We start from the raw sequence: 15027 nt of genomic DNA on the forward strand, positions 1-15027 counted from the left end.
GTCTCTTCCACATACCACTGTGCCCAGCAGGGTAGGGTATGAACAGGGTATTGTGAAGGGTACTAAGCTGGGTGTGGTAGTTTACTCCTGTAATTCCTATAATCCCAGCACTCAGGAGGCGTGGTCAGCCATGGGCTGGCCATGGTGATGTCACAAGGACGATCTGATTTTTCAAAAGATGTGAATTGTATTTAATTCTGAACATAAAAAAAAATTAAACTTCTGAAAATACCTATGGCATTTTAAGGATATTTTTGAAGATTACTTTTTTAAAAACATAGGAAAATCAGTTTAACCAGTACCACAGAAATAAGCATTATTTGTAACATGTGGTAATTACTACCTTGGTCATTAGCATATTTAGATTTATTTTTCTTTCTGTAGGTTTCCTGTACTCCATGTAGTATACCAATTGGTACCCCTGTAAGTGGCTATGCTCTCTACCAGCGGCACATTAAAGCAATGCATGAATCAGCACTTCTGGAGGAACAACGGCAGAGGCAAGAACAGATAGATTTGGAATGCAGAAGTTCTACAAGTCCATGTGGCACTTCTAAGAGTCCAAACAGAGAATGGGAAGGTAGGTAGATAGAGATTTTATTATAAGAACTTTATTGAAGAGAAACAAAGATGTAAGTAATGTGCTTTGTACTTTGTAAGTTACCAGCATTTCAGTTTGTCTGTTAACATCTGTCCTGACAAATGAGATTTGTTAAATTAATTCAGCTAAATTGTTAAATATTAAGTACTGAGATTGGCAGTAATATTTTTAATAGAGTTCGAGTTGCTGGAAGACTTTGTAAAAGCCATACATTTTGATCCATTCATCTGAACTTTCAGAGTAAGTGAAAAGTGGTGTCCTGTGCTTGAAGCATGTTACCTACGGTAGTGTAATGCTCTGATTCTGTGAAAGGTGAAGACAGTGTTGTGTAGTGGATATCAGTCAGACCTTGGCTTGATCTTTAGCCAGTATTACCCAGCTGGATGGCCGTGAGCAACACTTAACTTTTATAACTTTATTTTTTTTTCATCTGTGAAGTGAAAATAATAATAACGATATATATTCACTTAACTGGGATTATGAAGAAAAAAATGAGCAATTGTTACTTTTATATAACATAATTGAGCATTACTTAACATACAACAAAGTATATTCTATACTAATTAGTATGTTAGTTTATACACAGTATAATAGATCTCATGGAGGTTTTTGTTATGTTACCATTGTTATTTCAAATGGTAGATCAAATGGATACATTCTCTTTTAATTGTGATGCAGGATACATGATGTGGGTAGAAGAATTGACACCTGTATTCTGGTTGGTAATGGATTTGTAGATCATGTGCTACAGTATAGTTAGAATGTAGGAATAGTAGGATTTTCTGTGGACGATTCCTCAGAGCCTTTATCTTACCAAATAAGAACAATCACTTTTTCAATGCCACACAAATATTTCAAGAGTTAGTTTAGCATAAAACGGAGATGGAATTTAACTGATTCTCTCAACTCCTGACCAAATCACACCAGTGATGAGTTACTCATTGTAAAACACTGAATTTACTATGGTAGAGTTTTAAGTGTAAACTTGTTAGTGTTTTAAACATCAGTGTTGTGCTAGAAAGAATGTGAACTAGGATGATGATACCCATGAACTCATAAACTGTCCTGAGTATTTCTTGAATACTCACAGAAAGGTTGGTAACTGTTAGGTGTTTACTACTACTATTGTATCTAAAAGAATCTTTAATCTCCTAGTTCGATAATTAGCACAACAGATACTTGGCAGTCACATGTTGAAAGAATGAATAAATGAATGACATGATGAAGACATCTTTATCACATTACACTACAGGGTACTCATGGGCTTATCCCCATTTTGTCTTTTGAGCATGCTAATTATAAAGACGTCTGTTGAAATGATAAATTACAGGGTAATCTAAAACTTTTTGATCTTTATAAATTATTTATAATAGATTTTTTTGAGGAATACATAAGATTTAGAAATAAGATATTATTTGTTCAATTTTTGCTTAAAACATACAATATTAATTAATGATATCTGGATGATTCTATTAATGCTGGATAGCTACTTTAGGGCCTCAACAACTTCTTGGTCTACTTCAAATAGTATGTAGGATATACTGAAGCAATTTTGAGTTTCCAAACTCTGAATCTTTCTGTGGTCAGTCACATTATTCTAGATTGTTTTAGATCTCTGTGTGTCCTGTTTTAATCATAACACAATAATCTTTACACCAAATTGTAGATTATTGTGATAGTAAGAATTTTTTTTTTTTGTTTTATTTATTTAGGCACCAGGGATCAAACTCATGACCTCAGGCTTACCAGGCAGGCGCTTATGCCACTGAGCTAAATCCTTGGCCCGATAGTAAGAATTTTATAGTTTGACCCAGGTGACCCTATACAAAGTATAATAGTGGTCACATGTTATCCAAAATCTTATTTTTGCTAATAAAAGTAGTATATTCATCCAGTAGTTTATTCAACCAAGCATCTGTTGTCTGGTCTTGAAGTTAGAGCTATCCTGTCAGTCAGTGTGTGAGATAATGTCCCAAGTAACATTTAAATATTTGCATTTAAATTGCCTGTTTGTGTGTAGAATGCTTGAAACATATTTTAAATGCAGGTTCGTAAAATAGTTTATAAAATGGGTAACAGCTACAATGTGAATTTATGTATAAAACACCATCAAATACTGTCATAGTCCATCTGAATTTAGATCATGTTTTTGTTTTTTGCTTTTTCTCCTGGTCTCGTTTGAAAAGTATCAGGCAACTTTTGCCATCTGTTGGATTGTGTTCATCATTTTTTAATAGAAATGCTACAAACCATTGTAGAAATGCCTTTTTTATATTACTTAAAGCATTTCTCATCTGTAGAAAAGCTTTAAAAATATGCAAATAATTTGTTTCTAGTAGTAACATTTACATGAGTTCACCTCTGCTTTGCTGCTAACTTTGAAATTGTTTTATTTGTTTTGGTTTTTTTGGCTCTAGGTACATGCAGATCTGTATAGCTGTAATTAAAACCGTCTACATTTCTATCATTAAAAAAGCTAATATGACCAGAAGAATTTTCTATATTAATTATAAACCCACTGCAGATCAGGCATTGAATATTTATTTATTTAATTTTTGGGGGAGGGTGTTTTTGAGACAGGGTCTTGCTCTGCAGTTCAGGCAGGACTTGAGGTCACTTTGTAACCCACTCTGGTCTCAAACTTGCAACAGTCCTCCTGCCTCAGCCTCCCAAGTATAGGAATTACAGTCTTGTGCCACCTAGAAAGCATTGAATTTTTAATACAATTTCATGTTAAATTCTCTGGGAAGGAAGAAGTGGTTTTTCTTTTGATTTTAGACATATATTTATAGAGTATTAATATATCAAAAAGGAAAGAGTGCCGTCATCTTAATTGACACACTAGAAGCATCCAAAATGCAGCTTGTAGCCCATTGGGCTACACTGTGTTTTAAACCTCAGGGTCTGGAACCATACTGCTTTTAAACAGTAATTGGGTAATGTGGCCTTGGTTGGACTATTTGGTATAATTCTTTTGAACCTTAGTTTCTGGTTCCTCATCAGTAAAAGGAAATTAATAATCTCAGTTGTGAGGGCTACATGATAATATTTCATGGTGTGCACAGTGGCTAACACTTGAATATTAGTTGGTAATAGTATAATAATTTCTGATTTTAAAAAACATCTTAGTAGGGGGCTAGAGGTTTAGCTCAGCGGCATAAGCGCCTGCCTTGCAAGCAGGTAGTCGTGAGTTTGATCCCGGGTACCGATAAAAACGAAAAAGACAAAAAAAAAAAAAAAAAATCTTAGTAAATGAGTGAAATTTTATGTCTTGTCATTATAAGTTTTTATTTGAAATCAATTGTGGACCTTAACACTTAATGCCAGAGACCTTCCCATTAGGTGGGAACTACCAAAATATTCTCTGTTTACTAACAGAGTAAAGAAAACATGAGTTTAGGTATCTACAGGGTGAGGACAAAATTATTTATAGGATAAAATTATCTACCTAGACAGCATAAAGGAATCAACTGAAAAGTTATTGGAGGGAGCAGAAATTTAGCTGCCTGGCAAGTGCATGGTCCTGAGTTCAATTTCTGATATCAAAAAAGAAAAGTTGTTAGACCTCCAAGAAAAGTTCGTCAAGTTTCCTTTAAAATATTGTTACACAGAAATCCACCTCTTTCCTGTGTATGTGCAGTATTCAGATGCATAGATAACACACACACCTAAACCCATACATATGAAAGATGATTTTCGTAGCAACAAAATATGAAATACCTATGAATAATTTTTAACAGTCGTACAAACCTTTATTATAAAAGCTAAGTTCCTCATGTAAAGAATTGAATATTATAAAGGGCCAGCTTTTCTGTATTTACTTTTAAGTTTGATTTGTGTGATATGAAAATTCCAGTGTCACATTGTTTGGAAGGAGTTACTTAAAATAGTTTTTAAGTCTAAATTTATGTGAAAGGATAAATGAAGAAGACCAGGAAGTAGAAAGAGTAACAAACAAAATGAATGGAAATTTGTTCTGTCAGACATTAAAATGTTACAAACCTAAAGTAGTTAAGGTTGCAGATAAGTTTTACTTTGTGCTTTTCTGGTTTTCAAAAATTATTACAGAATACCCCCTCCCCCCCCTTTTTTTTGAGACAGTTTCTCATTGTGTATCAGGTTTTCTTTTAATTCATTACATATACCAGGCTGGCCTTGAGCTTACAGACAACATACTGCCTAAGCCTCCCAAGTGCTGGGGTGACATACATGTGTCTCCATACCCAGAAATTTTAATTTTAAAACTTGGAAAAAAAAATACTTGCATACATACACACATATGTATGTGTGTATATATATATATATATATGTTTATGTGTATATACACATACACACACACACACACACACACACACAGAGTCTTTAATATGACCACTTCTGAGGTCATAAATATTTAAACTTTTTAAGAAATACTTTATGTGACAATAACTTTTTTCATTAGTATTATTACAGTTAGATTTATAGTTTATAAGTCTTATATAGGACTTCTGGGTTAACTTGAGCTACATCTTTTGAAAAAGGCTTCTTCCATTTCTTGGATTTGTTTTTTTAAATATTAAGCAGTGAACAGCAGCAAGCTAATTATAGGAATTGAAATCCTCAAAGAGCTAACCTCTGTCTAATTCAGGCCCATGTTGAATTTACAGGATTGCTTGATAATCTGATGTTTGCCTGTTGTGATTTTTATTGAGTGTCAAAATACTTCATTCATCTTCAGAGGAAAGAGAATTCATTATCTTTTAAAGGAAAAAATCGTAATTTTTTGAGGAATTTTTCAGGATTTTCATTAGATCATAATGATGTTGGATACATAGCAGATTTACATTTATAGGATTCTTAATCTCTTGAAGAGTGGATTTTCCCCACAGGAGTTTAGAAGTTGTTAATAGCATATAAATGGATCTGCCCCTGGACAGTGTGGGTTTGGTCCTTTCACACTTACTATTTTAATTTGGGGTTCTTCCTTTATTTTGATAACTTTAACTTCCATAGGAAAATCAGTCGCCTATATGCCTTATGCTGAGGTCAAACGTGCTCTAGAACAGGAAGCACAGATGCACAGTACCGCAGCAAGGTCAGCCTCACCGTGTAGGCTTTCTCCAAGAGAAGTCAGTAAAGCCGCTCCACAGCCCGATAGGAGTGCAGCCCGCTATAGTGTCCCGCCAGGTAAATATTGCCCCTCTGTGCAGTGGCTGCTGCCATCTGCCCACCCATGGTCCACGTGGGTGATGTAATCTCATAAATGAACTGCTCTTGCAGGCCATGTACTTGCTGTTTTAAAATGACTTTGTTTCTCTGCATTCCATTATCAGTTGTACTCAGTTCAGTTTCACTGGCCACTGGGAAGTTTCTGTTTCATACATTCATATCGTGACATTGACTGGCTTTCCTTTTAAGAGCACAAGTACTTTGCAAACAGCTTGAGACTTTTTTTCCTCCACAAACTTTAGTTGCTGTGAAAGCCAAAATCCGTAAAGCTTTCCCAGAGTATGCCAGATGCACAGAGGCTGTGTAATGGGTTGTCATCAGGTTTGTCTATGCTACAAAGCAGTAACAGCAGCAGTTCCTCAGAAGCTCCCTTTCTGCTCCCCTCTGTTGTGAGGTCTCTGGAGTGATAGAAAAAGACACTGCCTGTGCTGAGGACACATGGTTGTAGTGAGTATCAGAAGCTCTGGTTTGAAAGGTGTTTGAATACTTCAACCTCACAAATGCCATTGAGACTTGAGTAGGTGACGGGAAAATTTAAAAATAAAATGTTCATCCTTGAGTTCACATCTCATCCTTAGAATTTAATTTGTGATTGAAAATTCAAGAATGACTAATACAGCCCATGGCAAATGACTATTGACTATTCAAATCATATTTTTCTTTTACAAGTCCTGCAGCCTGCTCCACATCAAGTGATAACTAATCTCCCTGAAGGGGTTCGGCTTTCAACAACTCGACCAACCAGGCCACCACCTCCTCTTATTCCATCATCCAAAACCACAGTGGCTTCAGAAAAACCATCTTTTATAATGGGAGGCTCCATCTCACAGGTACAGTGATTATTCTTTATGGCAATTTCCTGTTGAATATTACTTTGGTAAAACTTCCCTCTTTCTCATGCTCATTTGTCAGGGTACTAATAAGCAGTAATCTGTCTGAATATAAAACTTTCAGAAACAATAAACAGAAAATGCAGTAATTGCTATATTTTGTGCAACACACAGGAACTTTCATAGAGTTATAGATCCAGATTGAGTGGCCATGCCAACCACCTGGCTTAATTTATCAAAGGCACATAATTGTTTAGTGTAACGTAAATGAAAATTGAATTCATTTGCATATATTCATTGAATTTTTAAGACTAAATATTAAATTGAATGTGTTTGGTATTATTCAGACTCTGGCCACTAAAAATGTCTTTACAATATTAAAATTTTTTTAACTCAGATATAATCTGATCTTAACAGTTAAATCAATTTTCAGTCATGTGTATAGCAATCGCCATGTCTCTGACAAGTTGTTGAACCTTTCCGTCACTTCAGAAGGTTTCCTCCTCCTCCTTCCTAGGCAGTCCCTGCTCCTACTGCCTGAAGCAACCACTATTTAACTTTCTGTTGTCATGGACTGGTCTTGACTTTTATAGAATTTCACATAAATGAAATCATATGCTCTCCATTCCTTTGTGTCTGTTTTGTCTATCTCAGCATATTGGTTTTAGGGGTTTATTCAGGTTTTTGTCTAATCAGTAGCCTTTTTATTGCTGAATAATAAACATACTGGTTTATTCATTTTTCTGTTGAGGGAAACCTGAACTGTTTATAGTTTTTGACTCCTACAAATAAAACTGCTATATAGTTTCGTAGTACACTCTTTATAAACGTGTGTTTTTATTTCTCTTGTATAATTACCTGGGAGTGGAATTGCTGGATATGTGTTTTACTTGATAATTTTGCAGAGTGTTCCTATAGTTTTACATAGTCACTAGCTTTGTACAAGACCAACTTGCTGTTGTCAGTGTTTTCGTTTTAGGTATACAATACTTAGGAGGTGTGTAGTATCTCACCACAGTTATGTTTTGCTTTTTCATGACAAACCCTTGTTGACTACTTTGTTGCATGCTAATTGGCCATCTGTGTTTCTGACTCAAGTGACTTATCAATATCTGAATCTGAAATACAAGTGAAAATTTGTACACTGACCTCATAGGACAGACTGTAGTTAAAACACAGGCACATTAAAAATGTTGCATAATATGAACCATTTTGAGTTGACTTTGGATGTCTTAAGAAAGTTTTGATGTGCTGTTAGGTTTGGGTTTTTTGCGTGTGGATATCCAGTTGTTATTGAGGGTGTGATCCTTTCTCCAATTAATTGCTTCTTTATCTTTGTCAGAAATCAATTATCTGTTATATGGGTACCTATTTGGGGGCTTCATATTGGTACTTGGGTGGTTGGTCTATCTGAATATCAATGGTCTTTGTCATGATTGGTGTAACTTTGTGATAAGTGGTGGGATTGGGGAGGGTTGGAGCTCTAATTTTGTTCCTTTATCAAAATTGTTTGGACTATTCTGAGTCTTTATTTCTACAGAAATGTAAGAATCAAAATATTAATCATTGTGAAAAAAGATGTTGGCAGTTTGATAAGGGATTGTGTTTTCTGATCTTTATTATTTTCTCCTGTTCATTTTTGGTTTTATTCTGTCTTATTTTTAATTTTTCAAGAAAAGATCTGAGAATATTTCATAATTTTCTTCTCTAATGAATGTACTTGGAATTAAAAATTTTTTTAAATGTTGCATAAAACCATCTTTAGGTCCCATATATAAGAAATATATGGAGCATAAATGACTTTTGTGTTTCCAATTGGGTACAGTCCCCAAAATACCTTAGTAGATGTATGCCAATATTCCAAAATCTGTAAAATATCCAAAATTTTTAATACTTCTGACCCCAAGCATTTTGAATAAGGGATAGTCAACCTGTATTTTAGTCTAATTATCTATTTTACTAATTCTGTTATTGAAACTTAGAAGTTCTTTATATAATTCACAGTTCTTTATACATGTATGCATTACAAATATTTTTTTCTATTTGTGACTTTTCTGTGTATTTGCTTTGTATCTTGATGAGCAGAAGTTTTAATTTTTGATATAATCAATATATAATCTTTTCTCTCCTATGATTAGTTACACTTGGCTAAGAAATCTTTGCTCCAAGTTTGTAAAATATTCTACATTTCTTATCCAACGTTTATTGTTTTGGCTTTTACGTTAAGTCTTGTGGTTAGTCTCAAATTAATTTTTTGTACATTGTGATGTCTACATAGGCATTCATTTCTCAGTTTGGATTTCCAGTTCAGGCAACATTGTTTAAAAAGTCTTTTCTTTCCTTATTTGATTGTTTGTAGTGCTTTCATTTAAAAACCATTAACTGTAAGTTTGAATCTATTTCTGGTCTCTCAGATCCATTTTCCTGAGTAACTTCACCGTTTTTTTTTATCAGTACCCCAACTTGGATTAGTCTACTTTTAATGTAAGTTTTAAAATTTAGTCTTCTGTTACTGTTTGTCAGGATTGTTCTGACTATTCTGTGTCTTGCATTTCCATATAAATTATATAATTGGTGTTTCAATTTTTTGTTTTGTTTTTTTTAATGCCTGCTAGGATTTTGGCTGTTATTAGACTAACTCTACATATCAGTTTGGAAATAGGACTACACATCTTCACAGTGTCAAATTGTATAACTCAGGAGTATATATATTTGTTTTTCTGTTTCTCTAGTACCTTGATTTCTGTCAGCGTTGTCTTGTGGTTTTCACTTTAGAGGTTATTTCATTATTTTTAATGTATTTTATGTTTTTATAAATGAGATACTATCTTTAAGTTTTTCATTTTCCAGTTCTTGGTAGTAAAGGTGTATCTTAGAGATACTGTAGGTTTGGTTCCAGACCACTGCTATACAGCAAATACCATATCCTTGTAGAGCAGAAGAATTTTTTCATAACTCCATGCATATAGAAGTTATATTTAAAACATAGTATAGTTGATATAATAACATTATATCAAAAATGTCTGTGTCTGTCTGTCTGTATGTCTGTCTCTCTCACTCTCTCTCCTTTCTGGAATGGGGCTTCACTGTGTAGTTTAGGTGGCCTTGAACTCACTTTGTAGCACAGGCTGGCACCAAATTCACAGTGATCCTGCCTCAGCTTCCCGAGTGCTAGGGTTACAAGCATGCACCACCATACCTGGCTCTTAATTAAAGTATTTTGTTGCTGAAAAATGCAAACAGTCATCTGAGCTATTGAAAAATATAGCACTAATAAACTTGCTTAACTCAATATTACCAAAACTGTGCAATTTTAAAAAACACAGTATCTGGGCTGGGGATTTAGCTCAGTGGCATAAGTGCCGAGGTCATGAATTCGATCCCAATACCAAAAAAAAAAAAAAACAAAACAAACAAACAAAAAACACCAAACCACAGTATCTGTAAACTACAACACGAGTTATGTCTGTTTGCATGCAGTTAGTTGATTTTTGTATCTCAGTTTTCTCACCTATGACATTTCACTTAATGCTTCCAGTGAGGTTATTTTGGTAGATTTTTAAGGATATTTTATATACATATATCATTTGGAAATGAAGAGTTTTATTTCTTCCTTACAGCTTTCCCTCTTGTTTTTGTGTTTTACTGTACTGGTTAATAAAGAACTTTTTGTGCAGTCTTGGATAGAAGTGTTGAACGTGAACATGAGTTTGTTGTTGCTGATATTTGAAGGAAGGCATCTGGTATTTCACTGCTATTATAATACTACTTACCAATGTTTCATAGATACCTATGTTTCTTTCCATTAATAGTTTGCTAAGAAAACTCTCTTCACTTCACAATTCTTATGCTTTCTGGTAGTAGAATTTCTATTTAGTTCATTTTTATGATTTATTTTTCTTCATCGGTATTGTTTGATCAAACATTACTTGTGCATGTTTAACCCTTTAGACTTGATTCCCTGTAGTTCTTTGTGCAGTCTTTGTCTCACACACCCCAAGGACAGTTGCTATTCATTTCTTTATTTCATTTTTATTGTTCACATTTTCTGGATTCTTCTAATGTCTTATAATTTTGGGTCAAAAATTGGGCATTTTACATGTGACAACCCTGGAATTTAGATATCCCCACCCCCTAGAGGTGGTTTTAGTTTCTTTAGCAACTTTTCTGAATTAATTCTGTAAAGTCTGTATGGTTTGTCATGTGTGGCCACTGAAATCTTGGTTTAGCTTAATGGTCAGTTGATAATTGAACTGAGATTACCTTTACTGCCTAAAACCGGCCTTTCTAAGTCTTAGCTAAGTCTTTCTAAGTCTGTGTGATGGGGCCCATTCTCAGTATTCAGCCAGTTGACAGTTTGCTTTAGTGCTTCTCCTTGCTTTGACCCAGAGACAAGCGCGTAGGACCTTCTCGTGACTTTCCTAGACACACGCACAGCCTAGTACACGTAGCTTTCTAGACTCCCAGGAATGTGTTAGAGCTTTTCAACTCCTATGAAAATGTCACTTTTCCTTTTAAACTTTATGAATAACCCTTTGTTCTAACTATTACCTACTATTCTCAGACAGCAGGGAAGTTCCTCAGTTGCCTCTGTTTTTGACAAGCCTACGTCTTTTCCTCATCCCCAGCAGGTCGAATTAAAGACAGCTTTACTAATAAAGTCTCCCAGAGAACCACCAAAGAAGTTAATGAGAGGTGTCTCTGAGTTAGACTTTAAGGACCTCCTTCTTTTGTTTCCCCTTGGGCTGCTGGTTTGCACCATGCTTGTGGGCTGTTTGGTTTTAAGACTCCTATAGAGATGGAGAGGAAGATGGAAGCGGCAAGTTAAACTGTAACAAAACTCATCTATTTTTCTTAAATAAGTGCTCCTAGATATCTGTAAATTGATTGATTTCTAGAGTTCTTTGAAGGTTGATCCTAGTTCTTATTGATGATCTATTGCAGGAGAATTTTCAGAAGTCTTATTTACTCTGCCGCTTTTGCTGGTGTCATTCTCTATAGCTTTTTTAAAAATTGAACCGAGATCTCACTATATACGGTAGATGCTGGTACTGTATTCACTGTGTAGCCCAGGCTGGTCTTGAACTCTCTGCAGTCCTCCTGTCAGTGTCCCAGTATGCCTTGCTTCTCTGTAGCATTTGTAATACATGTGCTGCTGAAGTGAGCACCTCTATAGTATTTTTAAGAAGAATAAGCATTGTTCATAGTAGTATCTTACATTTTGAATGCATTGTTTCAGTGCATTGCATAATTAGTAGTATATATTACATACATGTGATTCATGGTAATGTCAGAAGACATATCTTACTCCCCTTAAAACTGACAGAAATTTAATGTATGCTGAAATTTTTCTTACCTTAGAAGTATTTTCCTTGATTTTAGGTGGCAAGGGTATAAAGTTTTATAAACTGATGTAAACATTTGACTTTGTAAATGACTGAAAAAAGACAGTGTTTGGTCTTTTAAAATTGTATTTTAGGGAACACCTGGCACTTATCTGACTTCTCACAATCAGGCTTCCTATCCTCAAGAAACAGCTAAACCTTCAGTGGGGTCTATCTCTCTTGGATTGCCACGGCAGCAGGAGTCCACCAAATCAGGTCAGTGAGTTAATAAAAAGCCGTAAAGCATCTGCATTTATAACATTACAGCCCGCAGTCTAATTCTTGATCTCTTAATGTTTCTCTTGGTTTCATCCATAGCTACTTTGCCCTACATCAAGCAGGAAGAATTTTCTCCCCGAAGCCAAAATTCCCAACCTGAGGGTTTATTGGTCAGGGCCCAACATGAAGGTGTGGTCAGAGGTAAGAGAGTTACGCTTTGATAAAAACATTTTAATGGCAGGTTTTTAAGTTGTAGCCTTTAAATTCTAAATTTAGGTGTTCTTTCCTTATAAAAATGATTTTAAAACTGAAGTCTGGCTATGGGTGTAGCTCAGTGGTATAGCATTTGGATTAATACATGCAAGCCCAGGGGTTCAATCACAGCACTGTGTAAAAACAAAACAGAAAATACTTTGAAGTTCCATATTTCAGCAGTCCCTTAAAGTAATTAAATTATTATTTTAGAAATATATTTCAGTAGTGCCTGCCTTATTCTTTTGGTATGGGCTGGTTTTGTGGTTCTCGTGGTTTGTCTTTTGGGGCAGAGTTGAGGAGTTACTTTGAAATGATTTTGTTTCTATTCAGGTACCACAGGAGCCATCCAAGAAGGAAGTATAACTCGGGGAACACCAACCAGCAAAATTTCAGTAGAAAGCATCCCATCTCTACGGGGCTCTATCACTCAGGTTAATTATTATATCTTAAGTGTACTAAGAAAATGGTGCAGAGCTTTGGCTATGCCATCAGTATGGTTCTGTAGTTGAGTTATTCATTGTTCTATATTATGGATCTGGGTCTCAGTGATAGTAAATCCCAGATCTATAAACCATCTGCATAATGTGATCAGTTTAACCACAGGCTATATTTTTATGCAGTGATGCATTTGAAAAAAATCACTTTTTGCAAAATGGCTGAACAAATATGCTTTGATTTGGTGTAGCTCTCAGTATCCTCATAGCAAAGCTTTTACCGTGTGTACAGCTTAAATAGAAATCAAGAAAATGTATCCTTCTGTTAGCCCATTGTAGGTCTATAATCTCATAAACTGCATTGTTTAAATCTAATATGAAACTAGGAAAGTGGCTGGTGCTAACAAAAGCACTAAAGGTCCAATATCTTCTCCCAGTACTGGGTTAAATATATTACCATTTTTCTCCCCTGGGCATGGTGGTGCATGCTGTAATCTGAACTCTGGGAAGCTAACGCAAGAGAATCCCAGCTTCGTGCAGTGACTTAATGAGATCCTGTTTCAAAATGAAGGGCTGAGGGTTTGTCTCACTATGAAAGCCCAGGGTTCAACCCCGGTGTGTGGGGTGTTGCCATTTTTTATTAAGATCCTTTCCCTTGTTTCATGTTAATTTTAATTTGTAATATAATACTATCCTTAGCTTCTTTAATAATGTAAATGTAGAAGGGAAAAGTGTTTGCAGAAATCATTATAAACTATTACTGTATATTCACACAAGTTTTTGCACAAACTGTCACTCATTTTCTCTTCCTTGTCTTGTTCCTGTTCTCTAGACAATGTTTCTTAAAGTATGGGCTCTAAGCCAGTAACATCAGTATCATTGGGAAAGTTGATAGTATCATTTTGGAAGTCAAAATTCCTCAGGTTTCATCTTGGAAGTGGGACCCAGCAACTTTTTCTGAGCCTTCGTTGATTGCGCTGAGGTCTTGTTGAATGTGGCCTGTGCACCACAGCATCAGCATTAGTTTGGAGAATGTAGAGAGATGCAGAAATGTCCTCCCTCCAGACCTTATGAATTAGAATCTCTGTTTTAACAGGATTTCCAGATGATTCCTCCTTGAGGCATAGTTCATACACTGTACCCATAATAGTGATCCAGAAAGTTTCGTGCTGATTCTTCATGTCTTTCCTTCCACACTTGGCTGAAGTGTGTGCTTTCAGAGCAAACTTAACACTTCAGTATGGTAAAAAAATAAAAAGGACCTGTGTATATTATTTTTATTTTTATTTTTTCCCTTTTATTCTAGTATTCAGACATTACATAGCAAAATAGTAAAATAGGTCAAATGAAATTCAATTTTATCTGTTAACTTTTAAATGTCTCCATTTGATGTGAGCACATACGAAATGGATGTTCGGATTTTCAGATGTTTACTACTAGGTTCATTTCATGACTAGAGGAGTAGAATGTATTATACTTATTACTGTTCCTGTTATACGAGTGTAGTCTAAAATAAGAGTGGAGTTTTAAGGCTCCTCAGAGTAAATTAGGAGCCCTACCTGTGTCAGTGGACCTCTGTTCCCATTTCAACCCAAGTAACTCACTTTTGGCAAAGTGTTCTACTATGTTTCATGAGCTGTTTCTCTTTAAGGAAGGGTAAAACGACCATGGTCATTGGTAATCTACAAGAATATTAATGATGCTAAAATTCAGTTATGGCCTAAACTAAGTGTCACAAAACAGAGCATGCTTTTCCCCCTGTCCTCTTAATGATGATCAAAGACTACCACAGCAGAGAATTTGATAATTGAAAACTCTTTCCTCTTGCCACAACTTTAAAGTTGTAATACACTAAATTTATTTATTTATTTATTTATTTATTTATTTATTTTGGTACCAGGGATCGAACTCATGACTGTGCACTTACAAGGCAGGTGCCTATGCTGCTGAGCTAAATCCCTGGCGATACACTAAATTTAAAACTTAATTTTCCAAGTCTTATTTCTGTTAGAAATTCTGTAAAAATTGTATTATATTTGCATGATTTTAAACCTTCTGAGCATTAAGTCCCTTCATAGTGGTTTGACCTAACAGTA

At 35.1% G+C, this 15027-nt stretch overlaps 1 protein-coding gene across 18 annotated transcripts in view; it reads left to right on the top strand.

Annotated features, from left to right (window-relative positions):
* Positions 1-15027, top strand: part of Ncor1 (nuclear receptor corepressor 1) — a 152723-nt gene that overhangs the window by 98314 nt on the left and 39382 nt on the right. For 14 of the 18 annotated variants that reach the window (XM_063242447.1, XM_063242441.1, XM_063242453.1 and 11 more), the window contains 6 exons: positions 385-580; positions 5594-5767; positions 6479-6639; positions 12119-12239; positions 12342-12443; positions 12828-12928. In XM_063242447.1, coding sequence (XP_063098517.1) covers positions 385-580; positions 5594-5767; positions 6479-6639; positions 12119-12239; positions 12342-12443; positions 12828-12928 — 855 coding nt within the window. The remainder of the gene's footprint in view (positions 1-384; positions 581-5593; positions 5768-6478; positions 6640-12118; positions 12240-12341; positions 12444-12827; positions 12929-15027) is intronic. The other 4 variants (XM_063242454.1, XM_063242459.1, XM_063242455.1 and 1 more) reach the window with 1 other exon arrangement.

Source organism: Cavia porcellus, unplaced genomic scaffold, assembly GCF_034190915.1.
Source record: "Cavia porcellus strain 051 isolate PalLab524CR breed Dunkin Hartley unplaced genomic scaffold, mCavPor4.1 scaffold_32, whole genome shotgun sequence".
Taxonomy (NCBI): domain Eukaryota; kingdom Metazoa; phylum Chordata; class Mammalia; order Rodentia; family Caviidae; genus Cavia; species Cavia porcellus.